Source organism: Drosophila hydei, unplaced genomic scaffold, assembly GCF_003285905.1.
Source record: "Drosophila hydei strain 15085-1641.00,03,60 unplaced genomic scaffold, DhydRS2 tig00000283-arrow-arrow-pilon, whole genome shotgun sequence".
Classification (NCBI taxonomy): Eukaryota; Metazoa; Arthropoda; class Insecta; order Diptera; family Drosophilidae; genus Drosophila; species Drosophila hydei.
Window position 1 is genome coordinate 917,830 of NW_022045702.1, and position 17,003 is coordinate 934,832.

At 37.1% G+C, this 17,003-nt stretch overlaps 7 protein-coding genes across 7 annotated transcripts; 3 read left to right on the forward strand and 4 right to left on the reverse strand.

Moving 5' to 3' along the window:
* Positions 1-925: 925 nt before the first annotated feature.
* Positions 926-1,328, reverse strand: LOC111600496 (endocuticle structural protein SgAbd-6-like). Its single transcript, XM_023316624.2, has 2 exons — positions 1,192-1,328; positions 926-1,127 (listed from the first exon to the last, which is right to left on the reverse strand). The coding sequence occupies exons 1-2, from the start codon at positions 1,326-1,328 to the stop codon at positions 926-928; spliced, it is 339 nt and encodes a 112-aa protein (XP_023172392.2).
* Positions 1,329-2,311: 983 nt separating this feature from the next.
* Positions 2,312-2,747, forward strand: LOC111600497 (larval cuticle protein 65Ag1). The gene is made up of 2 exons (XM_023316625.2): positions 2,312-2,451; positions 2,552-2,747. The coding sequence occupies exons 1-2, from the start codon at positions 2,312-2,314 to the stop codon at positions 2,745-2,747; spliced, it is 336 nt and encodes a 111-aa protein (XP_023172393.2).
* Positions 2,748-3,270: 523 nt separating this feature from the next.
* LOC111600505 (larval cuticle protein 65Ag1-like) lies at positions 3,271-3,664 on the reverse strand. The gene is made up of 2 exons (XM_023316633.2): positions 3,524-3,664; positions 3,271-3,460 (listed from the first exon to the last, which is right to left on the reverse strand). Exons 1-2 carry the CDS (start codon positions 3,640-3,642, stop codon positions 3,271-3,273), a joined length of 309 nt encoding a protein of 102 aa, XP_023172401.2. The 5' UTR covers positions 3,643-3,664.
* A 902-nt stretch (positions 3,665-4,566) lies between these two features.
* On the reverse strand, positions 4,567-4,951 carry LOC111600499 (larval cuticle protein 65Ag1-like). The gene is made up of 2 exons (XM_023316626.2): positions 4,820-4,951; positions 4,567-4,756 (listed from the first exon to the last, which is right to left on the reverse strand). Exons 1-2 carry the CDS (start codon positions 4,930-4,932, stop codon positions 4,567-4,569), a joined length of 303 nt encoding a protein of 100 aa, XP_023172394.2. The 5' UTR covers positions 4,933-4,951.
* A 1,482-nt stretch (positions 4,952-6,433) lies between these two features.
* LOC111600507 (larval cuticle protein 65Ag1) lies at positions 6,434-6,864 on the forward strand. Its single transcript, XM_023316635.2, has 2 exons — positions 6,434-6,593; positions 6,663-6,864. Exons 1-2 carry the CDS (start codon positions 6,463-6,465, stop codon positions 6,862-6,864), a joined length of 333 nt encoding a protein of 110 aa, XP_023172403.1. The 5' UTR covers positions 6,434-6,462.
* Positions 6,865-9,631: 2,767 nt separating this feature from the next.
* LOC111600522 (larval cuticle protein 65Ag1-like) lies at positions 9,632-15,934 on the forward strand. Its single transcript, XM_023316657.2, has 2 exons — positions 9,632-9,945; positions 15,913-15,934. The coding sequence occupies exons 1-2, from the start codon at positions 9,632-9,634 to the stop codon at positions 15,932-15,934; spliced, it is 336 nt and encodes a 111-aa protein (XP_023172425.2).
* Positions 10,921-11,540, reverse strand: LOC111600490 (endocuticle structural protein SgAbd-6-like). The gene is made up of 2 exons (XM_023316617.2): positions 11,461-11,540; positions 10,921-11,378 (listed from the first exon to the last, which is right to left on the reverse strand). Exons 1-2 carry the CDS (start codon positions 11,470-11,472, stop codon positions 11,073-11,075), a joined length of 318 nt encoding a protein of 105 aa, XP_023172385.1. The 5' UTR covers positions 11,473-11,540; the 3' UTR covers positions 10,921-11,072.
* Positions 15,935-17,003: the final 1,069 nt, after the last annotated feature.

Here is a 17,003-nt window from a genome sequence, read left to right on the forward strand (position 1 = left end):
CTTTAGCTCAAGCTGACTCTGGTTTTTGCTGTTTTTTTATTTTTTTATTTTTATATTATTTTCTTAGCTGCTGTTGCCGTGCAGTTCTCACTTTCGTTGCCGTCTTTGTTAAAGCGTGTTTATTGAACCGGTTCCGGCCCTGGCCAGCTGACTCTGTTAACGCAACGGCCATAACTGTCGGAGCAACGGGTTTACTTAAGTATGCCCTCAAACAGGGGCCTTTTCACTATGCTAACTAGTTTGACCCACGGCAATCTGCGCTTGCCATTGGCATATACAACTTATATATCAGATAGAGATCATACAGATTCTAAAGCATATATAGTGAATGCTGCACACCATATGACATTTATTGATCATAAGGAACAGCTCTATCATATGAAAAAGATCTCATGTAACCCTGCAAAAAATTAAATTATATATAATATATATATAAAAATGCTATAGATCATATAGGACATACTGATCATAGATGCTTGATCACATATGTATTATGTTTGCCTATAGATCAGAAACTCTTCTTTAAGCATACATAGATCATTATCTGACTAACTGCTATTGCCTATAGGTATGTGATCTATTAGTGATCTATATGATCTACAGCTTATTATAGGCATTATCAGTCAACCTAGTTCCAAGCATATCTAAAACTAGTGTATTTAGCCCGCGTCTTGACGAAGTAAAATAATATTTTAAATGCATACACATACATATATTTCATACAAAGCCATATGCTAATTTAATGCTGTGTTAGAATTAATTTAACGTATGAAAATTGATGCGCAGAGCTTATCAGAAATCGACAATCAATACGATATACAAATATATATATATATATATATATATATATATATATATATATACATATATTTATATATATATATATAAATATTTATGGTCATCTTTTAACATTTAACACATGAGATCAGTGATCAGATTTTAGAGGCGGCTCAGTCTTGGCTTGTGGCTGAAAGCCATTCTCGTCCGCCAGATAGCTGAGCTCGTAATGGACGCCATTGGGCTCCACCCAGTGGATGCTGCCTTGTACCGCAATGGCCTCCAAGTCGGTGCCAGCATGCTTCAGCTCGGCCGTCTCCTGTCGCGATATGCCGTCGATCGTCTCGTAACTAATGCGAAACACACTTGCTTAGTTTATTTACTTATTGCTTGCAGTGACATCTGAACACCTACTAGAAGGCATAGCCATTTCCGTTCTCAAACTTCAGCATATGAGCCTTGGTCTTGCTGCCACTGGGAGCCGCTTCCACGTTGCAACATATAGAGATGGCCAGCAGAATGATAAGGCCGAGAATCTGGGGTCGGATCATAGCTGGCAACGTTTCCAACTCTACTGCATCGCTGTGTTCGAGCGACTAAAATTTAGCATTGCAAAAATATATATTTTTTGAATATTAATAACAGATCGAAAAACAAAACGAGATCAAATTAATTTGATGCAAATTGCATTAAATTTAGGACTCAACTTATACTTGTATAAAAAACTGGAGCTATTTTTAAAATTAAGTCGACCGTTCATCTAAAGTATATGTATATATATAGATATATATATAAATATAGAGATGTATATATATGCTGGCTTAAGGATTTGTCTTCAGCTTGAGCTTTCTATTCTCATAGATACATATTTTTATTTAACATTTTCTGCATAACCAAAAAACATTTCGAATTTGTTTTGCAGTCGATTTGTTAGTTCGGTAAATTGATTCAGACAGACGAACAACAAACGTAGATGCCAAGCGCAAACAAGCTCTTCAAATGCCAAATGTATGTAGATAAGATAATCAACGCTGAAATTTCAGAGATTTGTTTTTAAAGATTTGAGCATTTCACTTGCACTTGAGCCAAATACATGTGACCCAGTTAGCAGGCAATGATTATATCTATATAGCTCTCCGTCATTGGCTATCCCAATTCACGCCTAGCTGAGACTCGCTGGCAAAAAAAGACAAAAAGTTGGGTGAGGTCTGGCTGCAATCAATCAAAGCCAATTGGCAAAAGACAAGCCAAGTTAAGTAATAAAGGTTGGCCACAGGAAAACGGGTTTAGCCACATGTATATGCGAGTACGAATGCGAGTACATAACTACCTTTTGTATATCTGGATTTTACTACATTTGCCTTTATTTTCTTTTCCCTTTGTCTTTCGTTTCTTTTGATTTTTTGGCAATCTTTCGGCAGGAGTCTGGCTATAAATTGGGCCCTGCTTTTAAGTTTGGCATGCATTGACTGCAAGCTCCTTGTGCGCACCACAACACAAACCAACCACCAACAGCCAACCACCAATCAGCAAGATGAAATACTCGTACGCCTTTGCCGCTGCTCTCGTTTGCCTGGCCTGCGTTTCGGTGCAGGCAGCCCCGCCCGCAGCTCAGCAAGAGGCTCAGGTGCTGCGCTACGATTCCGATGTGCAGCCGGAGAGCTATAAGTTTAGGTGCGTATCGCTTGTACAGCGCGGACTGTGTCAAGGTCAACAAAATTAAAACTGGTTTCTCTTCCTCACTGGTCCACTGCGTTCATCTTCGACGAAACAGCGTGGAGACAACCGACGGCAAGTCACATCAGGAGGAGGGTCAGCTGAAGAACGTGGGCACCGACCACGAGGCAATCGCTGTGCGTGGCTTCTACAGCTACGTGGGAGACGACGGCCAGACCTATACACTCAAGTATGTGGCCGATGAGAATGGCTTCCAGCCAGAAGGCGATCATTTGCCCCGTGCCGTTCAATAAACACACACAGCGCACAGCACACATCAGACGGCGTCCAGTCATGCAACATCCATATGTTAACTAGGTCTAAGATCAAACAAAATCATTTCTCAAGCAAATCAAACAAACAAACAGCATTAGCAAACTCATTGTCATATTGAATAAAATGCCATCAGTTTTAACTTCCATCTCAATTAGCTGTGTTTTGAAAGCGGAATTGCTGTCCAGATTGACTGACTCCTTGATCAATCAGATGCTCAGTTGAAACTCTTTTTAATTAATATTTCATATTATTTATTATTATTTCGTTTTATTATTTGCAAATTTTCAAATGTGTTGCTCTGATTGACTATTTAAGGATTGAGAGAACGCCATTCTTTAGATACATTATATAGCTACATATGTACTATATATAAACTGTTAATCTTCACTGACTGGCTGACGGATTGATGATTGGCTACTGACTGATTTCATTAGTTATACAAATAAAAGTACAAACAACATTTATAAAACAATCAATTTATTTCAAATTCAAATTCGCTTTTTAGGCTACGGGCAAATGAGCACCCTGTGGCTGGAAACCGTTCTCATCGGCAATGTAGTTAACCTCGTACGTCACACCATCGTCATCAACAAAGGAGTACGAACCCTTAACGGAGAATGCCTCATTCTCTGTGCCAATGTCCTTAAGTTGACCTTCGGACTCTTCCTTAACGCCATTACTTAACACCAATCTGTATTAGGGAAAGTTAAGGATCAGCAAATGCTTAAGGATTCTCACCATGTGCATTACTTACTTGGCTTTGAAACCATCAGCCTGAACATCTGATTTCTGCTCCACAACTGAAACGTCAGCAGCAGGAGGGGCGGCGAGGGCCAGGGCGAAGAGAGCGACGAAGACGATGAGGAACTTCATGTTTTAGCAGATGTGTAGTGCGTTTGAGATTTCAAAGGTAACTATAAGTATCAACATAGATTCGCGATGTATTTATAGGTAAAATGGATTTGTATTCACAAAAGCAAAATAAATATTGAAGAATTTAAAATTATGCATAGAAATTAATTTATGCTTAGCTTCGGTAGAAAATCATCATACAAACTAGATTAACTGGCAGAAACCATGCAATCAGATACGCCTTATTATCATAATAATATAACCGGTAAAAACTAAATTCATACATGTCTATACGACTTAATTGAGCCTAGTTCTAGACGGGTTACAGTCTAAAAATAGTAGGTCAGTCTGTCAGCTAATGTCTTATTGTCCACGATGAGACGTACTGAGCTAGCTCATCAGAGATTTCAAATCAATCGAAAAATGTCTCAAGATACTGGCTGCCTGCTGCCACGCTGACGATAAATACCATGCAACGTATTGGTATAGATGAAGCAAATCCACGTTGCAGCTTGCAACTAGAGCTCTTTCAGGAAAGCAAGGGATACTCTTAAGATTGCCACGATGCTTTTCAATATCCAGTTATATAGATATCTGTCTGGCACGGTGGCGTCGGGCATCATGTCAGTGTGAAGAAGAAGAGACCAGTGAATGTTGCAGTAGTCAAAGAAAAGTTATTCGGAGCATCGAGGATACTTTGAAATGCAGTTAGGTCTTTCACCTTTCACGTCACATACAGGAATATGCTCAAGATGCAATGGCATATGCTCCTGATTGCAATCCAACTTGGGATGCGATGAGCATGGGCAGAACACAGCTATCAAAACATCTTATACTACACTGATTGACTGCCTGATAAGCTAACTAGAGTACAAGCTAGTTAAGTAGGTAAAAATGCCAAATAGTTGATGAAAAAATCCATTTATTTAAAGTTCATGTCCCTTTTTAGACAATCGGAAGGTGCGCACCCTGTGGCTGGAAACCATTCTCATCGGCAGTGTAGGTTACAGTGTATACCTGACCATCAGGAGCAACATAGCTGAACGAGCCTTTGACTGAAATTGCCTCATGTTCTGTGCCTGCGTTCTTAAGTTCACCTTGGGACTCTGCCTTAGATCCATCAGTCAACGCCACTCTGTATTAAGCAGAGCTAAAGGTCAGCAAATGCTTAAGGACTCCCTCAATGCGCATTACTTACGAGTTCTTGAAACCATTAGGCTGGACATCAGATTCCTGGTGCACAATTTCAACATCTGTGGGGGCAGCCAATGCCAGAGCGAACAGAGCAACGAAGACAATGAGGAACTTCATGTCGAGATAGATTTGTAGCTTGTTTGAGATTTCAAAGGTAACTGTAACTAATAACACAGATTGGCTAGGTATTTATAACAAAATTAGGTAATAACCCGAAAAAATGAAACAATACGATTTGAAAACAAAACTGCATTCACGCAAACTAGATAAACTGGACAAAGCATGCAACCAGATATGCCTTATTAACATAAAAATATAACCAGTAAAAATGAAAGTAGAATTTACTTATCGAACTTGGCTGAGCATCATAGTTAAATAATAATAATTAGAGCTAATTAGCATATGTTATTAGGTCAATTTATTGACAAATAAAGATGTTAGTAAATGTATTATTAATAGTTAGACAAGTGTAATGCGAACGACAAACTCATTAGAGATTACAAATTGGAAAGCATTCAAGATTCTAGTACTGGCAGGAATACCCCTAATGAATTTCAGCTAGAGAACAGAGTCACAAATCAAACATTGATAACCAGGATTTGACCTTTTCAGCGGCTAAGCAAGCGAACATCTCTTTGAACAATGCATATTTTATGAATAAATAATTTATATTTTATACGTGAAACTTGAAATAAGACAGAACAAAATTAAAAGAAAACCAATAATCAACTGAAATAAAGCACAAAAAAAAGAATTAGAAATATATGATTAAAAACAAAAACATGTTTTTAAAAATTTTAAAGGTAAATCAAACGCTTAACTTAGTATTTTATAAGATGAGCTAAAATATATAATTTCTAAATCGTATTTATTGGCTTTGACACAGATTTCAATTACCAACGAAGATTGCTTGTAAAATTGTTGTTTTATTTCCGGTAGAGCTAAGAGCTATTGGAAAACGATTAATATATTTAAATATATATATATATATATATATATATATATATATATATATATATATATATATATATATATATATATATATGAATATTTCTTTGGTAGACAACACTTGTTTTCATTGAGCTTTACTGCTGTAGGGTAAATGCGCGTTGCCCGTGTGGAGATATACATATCTATCTGAAATATGTCCAAAATGAAATTGAAGCTTTTTGATTGATTTACGAAAAATGCAAATTCGTCGCAACGATAATGATTATCGAGTTGATTATGATAAACGTGGCATATCATAATGATCTCTGTGATATTTCCTATGAACATCTTTGTTTTGTTTGCCTTAGAAGTTTTTGTTATTATCGATTATTGTTGTTGTTGTTTAAGCTCAGCTTTGTTTTTTTTTTTTTTTTTTGCGTTTCACACGCAGACTAGAGAGACCTGTTGGTACGTTTTCAAGCCAATTTGTTAGCTGATGCGCTTGAGCTGTGTAATTAGTCATTTTTATTTATTTTTTATCATCGGTTTTTGGACAAAACTTTTCTTCATTTATATCGTATTGTAGTCATTTATTTGGTGGACACTCAGCATCAGCTATTTTGGGTATAAAAAGCCCGTGGACAGCCGTTGTAGACATCACAAGTCAACTACAGTTCACAGTCCGTAGTTCGCGTTCGCAATTCAAAGTCAAACAATATGAAATATACAATCGCTATTGTCTTCGCCGCCATCCTGGCCGTCGTTCTGGCTGCTCCCCTGGATAATAGCCAGCAAGCACAGATTGTGCGCCTGCAGTCCGATGTCCAGCCCGGTGGCTACAAGTTTGGGTAAGCTGAGAGCTCATAGTCGCCAGCCATTATTCGATTCTCTAAACACATATCCTGCTCTCTCAAAAGCTGGGAGACCAGCGATGGCCAGAAGCACGATGAGGAGGGCACTCTGAACAACGCCGGCAGTGAGAACGAATCGATCGCTGTCCGTGGCTCCTACTCCTTTACCGCTGACGACGGCCAGGTCTACACTGTGAACTATGTGGCCGATGAGAATGGCTTCCAGCCCGAGGGCGCTCACTTGCCCAATGTGCCAATTAGCCACTAAATTACCTACATTTCATTACACAAGAGCTGTTCTTACTTCCTAGAAGTTGAATTTATATATTTTATTTAATAAAAATGGTATAATGCAAGCATACACATAAGGACATAGTTTCTGCTCGCAGGATTTCTAAAGGAATGGAAATGGAAAGGCATACAATATGCTGAAATTTGTATAAAACAGTTCGACTGCTCTAATCTCGAGAGGCTTTTCAGTCACTCCAATAATTGTTTTCTACATACATTACAAACAACATATGAGCAGACATATATTACAACAACAAAAAATGATATTTGAATAGGCTTAGAATAGGCTTTAGATAGGTCTTTCTTAGTCAGAGTGTGTTGATGCCATAGCTAAAGTTGAAGTTTCTAACTTGTAGTGATAATATAGAAATGATTACAGCATACCGTCATATACACTTCAAGCTTTTGTGCACAGACGGACAGACAGTCGGAGGAATGTATGTGACTATATCGATTCAGCTTGTCATTCATCATCAGCTGTGACATCATGATCGTCAATATCGTTTCGATTATTATTGCCATCAGCATTGACTTCATCAATATCTTCATTAGGAAATGAAAGGTGGACAGAAGAAGGGTAAAGACAAGAGTAGAGCAAATGTGTGACAGCTTGGAAAAGAGTCTGTGACGTTGAGGCGGAAATAGTGCGACCCGGACGGAGAAACACAAATGGTAGTGATAAGCTAGAACATATACAAAGACTCCCACCTTGAAGGTTAAGTAAATGTGAGATAAGTCATGGGGCCAGAATAGAAAGCAGTCCAAGAAAAAGGAGGTTTCCTATTTGGTAAGCAGAAATGCCGTCCAACAAACCGGTCACCGGAGTGACGACCCGACTGCTAATGTATGAAGCATTTTTACCTGCCTCAACCACAAAAAAAAAAATAAAATCCTCATTATCGCCATCATAATCATGCTGATCATTATAACCATCGGCAGCCATAATACATACATATATATATAAATATAAATATCATGTTGTTTGCCAAGAAGAATCTGCTAATAGATAGACATAGTTTATTTCAAGTTGAAATGAAAATCGTAACTATTAGCGTAGACAATTTTTATATATTTTGTAAACTTGTTTTTTTTTTTTCGACAACTTCCACCTTTCTCACTAGATGTCTCCACTTAAAAAGACTTAAGTATATTGATTATTTGTACAACATTATATTTACTTAATCTACACTTCTAGTTTAACTAATATTCAACAAGATCAAAAACTCTACAAGCCAGTTTGAGCTCAGTTAATCAATAATCAGCATTGCAAATCTGTATTCTTCAAACCAATATTATGCAAATAGTTTTTGAAGCTCATTTTGTCAAACATCTATGTATATATAAAATATATAAATACATATTTCTTATGTATGCGCTTCTTAAACTATGAATTTTTGACCAACTGTTGGCCAATTTGCTGTCCACGACTATCAGTTTATTTACTATAAATACGAAGGAAGTCTCTCTTATAAATTACGATTACCTTTAATATTCCATTGCATCATTGGCAGTCCCTCTGCAGATGGTTTCAAATACGCTTAAGTGATACACATGGAAAGAGTTCTGTAGCATAAGCTAATGTTTAGGTCTGCCTAATACAGATTCGACAATTCTGATGACACTCAAGTGAAAGCTATAGGGTTCTATGATGGGACTTATTCCGTTGAGGTCAAATCGAAATCGAATTTAAATAAATTGATTACCTTATCAAATTTTTTAGTAAAAATTCTTAGCAAAAGTTTGTTGATATAATCAGTCAGTCAGACGATCACACATTCCAGCAGCTCAATCGGGACATGTATTTTTCACTTTTTGAAAAGTTTAGAAAATAAGTTTAGTTAAAAATCAACCATTTCGACTGGGCATCAATCAGTCAATGAGTCGCATATTTTATTAGTCAGCACAAACAATACTAAAAACTCAAGTCAATCAATCAATCATTCATTCAACCACCACATATGCTGCACACACCCAGTGAGAGCAAACTGATATAGCATTAATAATCAGTCAGTAGCTGACCAATATTTAATCAAATCTAAATATGTAAAACTTCTAGTCTAAAAGACAAATTAAAACAAGATCTATAAATGTATATTTATTTATAAAAACAATAGTATTAAATTAAATTTAATGGTATAAAAGCATAATTGTAATAGTAATGCCAATGATTATGAGCACAATAATGATCATTCTAATGACGATATAGATTTTAATTGACATAGTCACGCCGCTGAATATGGGCGTCAGTTTATGTTGGCTCAAACTATTTTTTAGCACATATATGAACATATTTTAGTACGCATATGGGCATATTTTAGTACACACATGTGCAGGCATGGCTTAGTGTATATAGGCACATATTTTAGTACGTATACGTACATAATTTAGTGCATATGACTTATCATGGAATTATCATCATTGATGATGAAAATGAAAATAATAATATATATTATGTATATATCCATTGATATATTTTATATCTTTTATATATATATAAATTATTTGCTTTGCATTTTTCGGGTTTGGTCTGCATTGAGCAAAGCTTCCAGAGGCGACAATTAACACATATTGGCCTCAACATAGATAACCATGATAACCAAGAAAAAAAACAAAACAAAACAACAAACAATGTTTACATAAAGAAAAAAAATGTGTTAATTTTATTAGCTGCGGCTGTCGCCAGTTGGTATAAAAAGGCGTTCGCATAGCTCAGACCACATAACGTTGTTACCAGCAGTCCAAACATGAAGTTCGCTTTAGCCATCGTCTGCCTCAGCCTGTGCCTGGCCACATCCTTGTCTGTGCCCCTTCCCGATAATGCAGCCCAAATCGTTAACCTAGAGTCTGATGTGAGACCCGATGGCTATGATCTGAAGCTGGAGACAAGCGACGGCACCAAGCGCGAGGAACAGGGAACCCTTACCAATGCTGGCACCGAGGACGAGGCCATCTCTGTGAAGGGCAGCTTCTCCTATGTGGGTGATGATGGCGTCGTCTACGCCGTCAACTATGTGGCCGATCAGAATGGCTTCCAGCCCGAGGGAGCACACATACCGAAACTTTAAATCTAAGTTAATTGTTGTTATAAAATAATAAATAATATATATAAAGCATTTCCCAAAAAAAAAAAACAAAATTATATATATATATATATAATAACGGTATATATCGTATTGTGAATGAGTTGCCCAATTGGCTCCCTGAACTTCAATCGAAAAAAGTTCAAGTAAAGCAACTTACAGTTTAGAGTTTTGTACAGGTCCACGAATTAAATGGAGTATATCAGTTTTTTGGTTTTGCTTAACTTCATTTAAATACTTTGTCTTATTTGTTATTCGCATGTGTAAAAGAAGAAAATCATTCTAGTTCGCTGTGTACTAGAGTCTTGGCTGATAAGATGTAAAACTAGACTTGTGTGTTCCTGTTGAGTTTTCTATGGCGGAGTCATCTGGCTAGTATTAGTCTTATGCATATTATGTCTCCGACCAAGGGTACCTATTTTGTTAGGGTGAAATTTGGATGCGATGTCGTAGACTTGTATTACACATCTCCATATTGGAGCCAGCATACTTTTATTTATAGGTATTTGGTTGTTAGTCTAAGGTTTACTTGAGTTGGGCTTGAGTAAACAAAACATTTTGGATTTGTAACCTCGTCCACATGTTTTCGGAAGGTTAGCCGCTGGTCGAGCGTAAGCTAAAATACTTAAAATTCAGACATAAAATGCTCGTCTTGAGTCTTGAAAGCTGCGCTCATTGAGGGCGTGGCAACAGGTTACCATTTGAGGCTAGAGATTTTAAACATATAAATGCAGGTTCATAGACAATATTTTCCGCAGCTTTAGACTTTGCATCAATATGTTCGCCCTCAACTGATAGCTCAAGAAGTCGATCATTATTCTTTGAACGAGTATTATGCAGTCGATTGCAGCCGAACAGCAATGTTCTTACATGTTCTAATAAAATAATAGACATAAAATTCATAGAGAAATTTTAACTTTAATGCGATTAACAATTACAATGCACGACACAAACTTCACTGACTGACTGACTGACTGGCTGGCTGATTGAATGATTGATTGAATGAATGATTGACTGTTGCACAGCACAAACAACATGGACTCTATATTCCTCTCTCCCGCTCGCTCCCTCTCTCTCTCTTAGTTTCTCCCATTATCCATGTGGCTTACTTGGGCAGGTGCGCGCCCTCCGGCTGGAAACCATTCTCATCGGCCACAAAATTGATTGTATAGGTCTGACCGTCGGGCGCCACCCAGCTGACGGAGCCACGCACCGATAGGGATTCGTTTTCGGTGCCCGCATTGTTCACAACTGCCTCCTCGGTGCGGGTGGTGCCATCGCTCAGCTTGTAGCTGAACTTGTAGCCGCCAATGCCAATGTTATCCGATTCGTATTCCACAACCTCGACGTCGTTCTGCGGACGAGCGGTGCAGCAGGCGGCAGCCAAGAGCAGCAGAGCAGCGACTAGCATCTGTTCAAGGATAGGAAAGGTAACAGTTGATCAGTTATCGTTGATCCTCGATGTGGTTATCGATTAACAGCTATCCATTTACCATTTTCACCATCTTGTCGAGCGTTTTGTGTGTTTGTCTGAACTATTGAGCGTCCAATGATGCCAGTGCCGCATCTTCAGTGCATTTATATAGCTCCCGCACTCTCGCAGAATTTGCTAACGTCATAAGCTTTTGCACAATTGTCTGGCAGAAGACATACATAGACACGGCTCTCGCGGTCGTCCGGTAATGTATTTAATTTACCAACAGTTCACCAATAGCCCCCGGCCGCCAGCCTCAGAAGTCGCTGCGACAAGTAACATTTAAAGCGAATCTTTGAAGCGACATTACCAAATCCGCATTCTGGCTGCACCAACTGCCCGATGCACTTGGCAGAAGCAATCCAATCTAAATATATTCAAATCGAAAACGTTGATTTAAGACTAATAAGAAATGGATATGCTACTCAATGATCAAATTTGTTGTTTTTTTATAATTTTATAGAGAATTTTACTGAGATTCTTGTCGATGAGTCGAAGGTCAATGCTTGGCTTGGCTTTTGCTATAATTTTAATTAAAGCCTGCCCATTTAGATATTAAATATTTCCATCCAACTTTGAGTATAAATACAGCCAGAAATTTCATTTAGAAATTTTATTGTCATATATTTCCAATAAAATATATTAATAATTTTAAAAATTACATTAAAACTTTGATTTTCCAAGAGAATATCAAAAATATATATATTTTACTTTTTTTAAAAAAATGTATAAAACTATAAAAATATTGTATTGAAAAACGTTTTAGCAAAATGCAACTTGGACGAATAACAAGATGCCAAAATAAAAAAAAATTAAGAAGCAATATTATTTTAAGTGTTCTGCTATGATTTATAAAATCACAATATATATTATTTATAATAAATAAATTAATTAAATTATTTATTCCGGTGGTTCCAAGCGTATTAAAAATTCGACTTAAAATTTTTTAAGTGCCCGAATATTAGTTAAATGAATGCGTAAGTAGTTTGTCTTTTGTAGAATATGTAAAGACCATACGAACTGATGGTTTATTGCCCAAGTAACACGATGTTCAATGTATTTGAATGCATAATAATTTCAACTGCGGTTCTGATCGGCGATGGGATGGCTACAGCGTAACAGTTAAGAGGGCCGCAAGTTCACAGCAAGTCCGAAATTCTACAATTTACAATATATATATATATATATATATATATATACAATATATATATACATATATATTTATGAATACATATGCCAGTTAGATGTTAAAGCCACTGGCAAATCGGTAAAAGCTAAAGACTCTAGTTTGACTCTTGACATATGCAACGGCCTTTGCAGCCAGCTTCGATTGATGTATTGCAATTGCAGCTCTCTCACATGTATGTGTGTGTATGTGTGTATGAGCATTCCACCTTCGTTGACCGCTACAGCAACAGCGGCTGTTGCAGCAGCACAAACAGAAGAAGAAGCTACAAATTGGCAAGCCAGTCAATCGAGTTTTCGACTATGTCGACCTTTTATATACAATACCCAAAACTTCGGACTGCCTCTGAACTGTTGATCTATACACAGGACATTCTCCAGCTGACATTGACCATAAGATATGTGCGTATATAATTAATATATATTCCACTCATGTTCAAAAATAAAATTGAAGTTAATATAAGGAAGTAAACCAAATGACCTTCCGCTGTTTGTGTTTCTAATATCAATATCAATAACTTTTAGACTAGATTAATTTTCACCGACTGATTGATTGATTGACTGTTTGGTTGATTGACTAAAAGATGTCTGTTTCAAGAAAATATTGCTTCTGTCGAATAAAAACACCAAGAAATTTGATAAACCACTCAATTTATTCAAGTTCGATTTCACTTAGGCAGTTGGTGCACCAGGCGCAGTTTCAATTATTGGGTAGTTACCATTCTCATCTGGAGTGGTGGAAATAGTGTATTTCGGGCCGTCTTGCTCTGTCTTAACTAGAGATTCAGAAAACTTGAAACTGCATTACGGAAAGTCAAAGATCAGCATATGGTTAAAGACTCTCAATTCGTATCACTTACTGGCTGATTATTTCCTCAGGTTCTGGCGCACTCTCAATATCAGTCTCATAATTTTCGGCCAATGCCAGGGCAAAGAGAGCAACGAAGATGATAAGAAACTTCATGCTTAGATAGGTGTGTAGCGCGTTTGGGATATCAACGGTAATTGTGGCTTATAGGAGAGACTGCCTGGATTTTTATAGCAAATGGGCTGATAGTCGATTACGTGGACAACAGACTAACTAGTTTGACCAAAAATTCACGATTTAAAATTCACATATAAAATATGTATAAATTGAAATATATATTGTTGTGTGGCAAAATGAGATTCAATAATAATTTTATGTTTATGCAAATTGCACGTGCCTCTGATCTTCATTTAGCCAATGTCCATTTTATTTTTAATATTGTGGAGAAAATTGTATCGCTTAACAGCAATCAATCTGTCCTCGTTGACAGTTTCTGCTCTTAATTTCACTGATCCTATATATCTATAAATATAGATACAACTGCTAAGATGTGCTAAGATTAAGTTGCTCGCATCTTCAAGGTCATCCAAGCAGCCAGATCTTGGCCAGACTTTGGTCAGCAGAAACGCAGAGAGACATCTGGACGGATGGTGTTTCGGTTACCGGTTCTTCGACAGCTCGATGGCATCTGCTGCTTCTTTTAATTTTCGTATTTTTTTTATTTGGTTTTTTTTTTGTATTTTTTCTTTTACTTCTTATTTTGGTATAGCTTTACCCACGTCGACATGGAGGGGCCAGCTAAATTAGCACTTGAGCGTTAATGGCAATGTCTTAAAGCCAAGTTTTGTTTAATTTTCCCTCGTCTAAGCCGTTTGTCCCTCTTCGTTCTAGCCCATCTGAATAACTTTGTATGCGTATTGCAATTTCAATATGCAAATGTCACGCTCTGTCATCCAAACTTTTTATGAGTTCTTTTATTTTTTTAATTACATAATTCGCCGATTTAAAAAAAATAAAAAAATGCATTTAAATTAAACGAAGACTGTGTTGAAGCATTGTTGACTTTTTGCATACTTCCAGTCAGAGGCTTCACTTCATGGACACGGATAGTAAGGAAGTATATACATACATATATATAATTATTTATGCATTATATATAATATATATATCCTTATATAAGTGACTTATTCTTATATATGGTATATGATAAATAAATATGTATCGGGCATATAAACTCTATGGCAGCATTTAGAGTGAAGCCGGAGGCATCGACTTGATTTCTTAGATTAGTCAATACAGTTTTAACGAGGCTCGATAGTAAATTTGCTTTTCCCGAAAACATACAAGAATATGTGAATCTATGTATATTTTGTTGCCACAATTTATGCACTTAAAGGTTTTCATTTGCCCATCACAAAAGTATGTAGCAGCATTTTAAAAATTGTGAAAAGAAGCGACAAAGTATGCATTGGTTTTTTATAAAAAACTATAAAAAATAAGCTTAAAAAAATAATAAAAAAAAGACAATATTGCAATAAAAACAGGTAATAAAACTCTAGTCCGCAATGCCCGACTAGACAATATCATCAGCAACGAGTAGAGCTCCATTCATTATACGCTTGTTTTATACATGCACACACACACACACATACACCCACTTCATTGTTAAATAATTTTGGTTCTAGATGACCTTTCTCAATGAAATGTAACAGCCAAATCTCATCTATCTATAAAATCATATCTATCCTCTAGTATCTAGTATTTGAAAGAGGTTTTCTGCATATTGTAGGGAAACAGTGGGAGGCAGCTATAATGTTAAGTATAAAAGCCTCAATATTCATTATAGCAACAATAAAGTTAAGCTTTCATCTCTTGCCCACCTTGAATGAATTCATTGTGTAATAAATTATAGTAAATTCATAAGAAATCTGTGGGGCGTGGCTCAATATTGAGTGAGTGTGTACTTTTTATTCATAACTTAAGAAATTATATCAGTTGAGATATCTTCCAGGCAAATGCCAAGCCCATAAAAGATGTGAAATTAATTGAAAATCTGGGCTTTATTAACATTACCATTAACTTGCGCAACTATTCCATCTAATCAGATTTTGTTTGGCTCCAAGCTAAAAAGTAGGGTATATTTAATTGAAGTTTATGGCTTGAACTAAATTTTATTTTTTATGAATCAATATTTTGTTGAAATGCATTTTGTAATGATGAATTAAAATTTGTAGTTAAAAACGATATAAACTTAACAAATATTAACAAACAAAATTGGGACAAAATCGGAGACTGCTCAGGCGCCTCTATTCTCGCTTGCTCTTAACCAGCTAACGATGAGAGCGACTTAGGCGAGAGCTTGCGATTCTTAAAGCCCGAAGGTCGTGAGGGTCTCGAGTTGCGAGTATAACTATTGGCGTTCATTAATTCCTCGGGCGAGGAATAAGCGTTGATTAGCTCGCCCACCTCATCGCGATGCGTGCCATTGGGCAATGTGTAACTGAAAGGCCAGTAAATTAAATTAACTCTCTCTCTCTCTCTTTCTCCTTTCTCTGTTTAGATATCGTAGTTCATCTTACCCAAATACGTAGCCCTGTTGAGTGGGTATATAGCTGAATTGGTCGATAACGAGATCGCCCAACTGTATTTCCAGCACAGTGCCAGGCGGATATGAAGCACTAACTCCATTCTCTGTGCCCCAAAGAATGTTGCCTATGAAGAGCAACAGCAGACAGCTACTAGCCATTTTCAGTTGGGCGCCCATTGTGATCAATAGTTGCAACCGTCTTCTGTCGCAGCTGGCGGTGAATTGATGCTGCCCATGGAAGGGGCAAACGATGTGGCCACAAAGCCAACATTTCAAATTGTCTGCTCAATAAAGCGCTGAGTAAGGCCCAAGCTGCTGGCAACACGCGATTGCTTCACATCCATTTGCATAAGGAAAGCAGCAAAAGAAAAAAGCTAAAAACATTGATCGGGTGCTATCGGCTGCATAATACTCGTTTGCAGTGCACAAACAGTTGCTCCATTTATGGTAAGTCTCTTGAGAAAATGTTGACCTATAAATTTGGGGGGTGTAGATACAAAGCCTTGAGAGATATTTTAGTTCAGTAGGTTCTTTCAAGAAACAGCCGGACAGACAGTCGGAAAGAGTCGAACGGACAGTCGAACGGTCACACTCACGCACAGCAAGACATACTTTGCACAAAGCCAATATACTCTGTCATTTCGTGAGCGAGCATACACCAGGCAACACGCAGCGTGATGAGCACAAAAAGTTGATAGAAAACCATTTAAAAAGCAAAACACATCAAGGAAAAGCTCAAATGCCCTGACATATTTGAAGAGGGAATTTATATAGTAATAAAAACTGTATGGACTACTGGCTATTTCTTATTATAGTAACTAGTATATTGTGCACATAATACATATTTATAATTATGCTAGATTTGCAACAGCATATATATCGGTAAAGCTCATACGCCTAGAGCTAGTAATATGCCCTACTACATACAGCGCACATTAATCAAACGCTCTCTGAAGCTCAGCTTAGAGCTTTTCCCCAAAGC

What these genes read in the sequence shown, in the direction of transcription:
- LOC111600497 (XM_023316625.2), top strand. Translation starts at nt 2,312, where the DNA reads ATGAAATACTCGTACGCCTTTGCCGCTGCTCTCGTTTGCCTGGCCTGC. An exon ending in CCGGAGAGCTATAAGTTTAG is followed by an intron (nt 2,452 to 2,551) that starts GTGCGTATCGCT and finishes TCGACGAAACAG; the next exon opens with CGTGGAGACAACCGACGGCA.
- LOC111600507 (XM_023316635.2), top strand. Translation starts at nt 6,463, where the DNA reads ATGAAATATACAATCGCTATTGTCTTCGCCGCCATCCTGGCCGTCGTT. An exon ending in CCCGGTGGCTACAAGTTTGG is followed by an intron (nt 6,594 to 6,662) that starts GTAAGCTGAGAG and finishes CTCTCTCAAAAG; the next exon opens with CTGGGAGACCAGCGATGGCC.
- LOC111600522 (XM_023316657.2), top strand. Translation starts at nt 9,632, where the DNA reads ATGAAGTTCGCTTTAGCCATCGTCTGCCTCAGCCTGTGCCTGGCCACA. An exon ending in GAGGGAGCACACATACCGAA is followed by an intron (nt 9,946 to 15,912) that starts ACTTTAAATCTA and finishes CTCATCGCGATG; the next exon opens with CGTGCCATTGGGCAATGTGT.
- LOC111600505 (XM_023316633.2), bottom strand. Translation starts at nt 3,642, where the DNA reads ATGAAGTTCCTCATCGTCTTCGTCGCTCTCTTCGCCCTGGCCCTCGCC. An exon ending in GCTGATGGTTTCAAAGCCAA is followed by an intron (nt 3,461 to 3,523) that starts GTAAGTAATGCA and finishes TCCCTAATACAG; the next exon opens with ATTGGTGTTAAGTAATGGCG.
- LOC111600496 (XM_023316624.2), bottom strand. Translation starts at nt 1,328, where the DNA reads ATGATCCGACCCCAGATTCTCGGCCTTATCATTCTGCTGGCCATCTCT. An exon ending in GGAAATGGCTATGCCTTCTA is followed by an intron (nt 1,128 to 1,191) that starts GTAGGTGTTCAG and finishes GTTTCGCATTAG; the next exon opens with TTACGAGACGATCGACGGCA.
- LOC111600499 (XM_023316626.2), bottom strand. Translation starts at nt 4,932, where the DNA reads ATGAAGTTCCTCATTGTCTTCGTTGCTCTGTTCGCTCTGGCATTGGCT. An exon ending in CCTAATGGTTTCAAGAACTC is followed by an intron (nt 4,757 to 4,819) that starts GTAAGTAATGCG and finishes TGCTTAATACAG; the next exon opens with AGTGGCGTTGACTGATGGAT.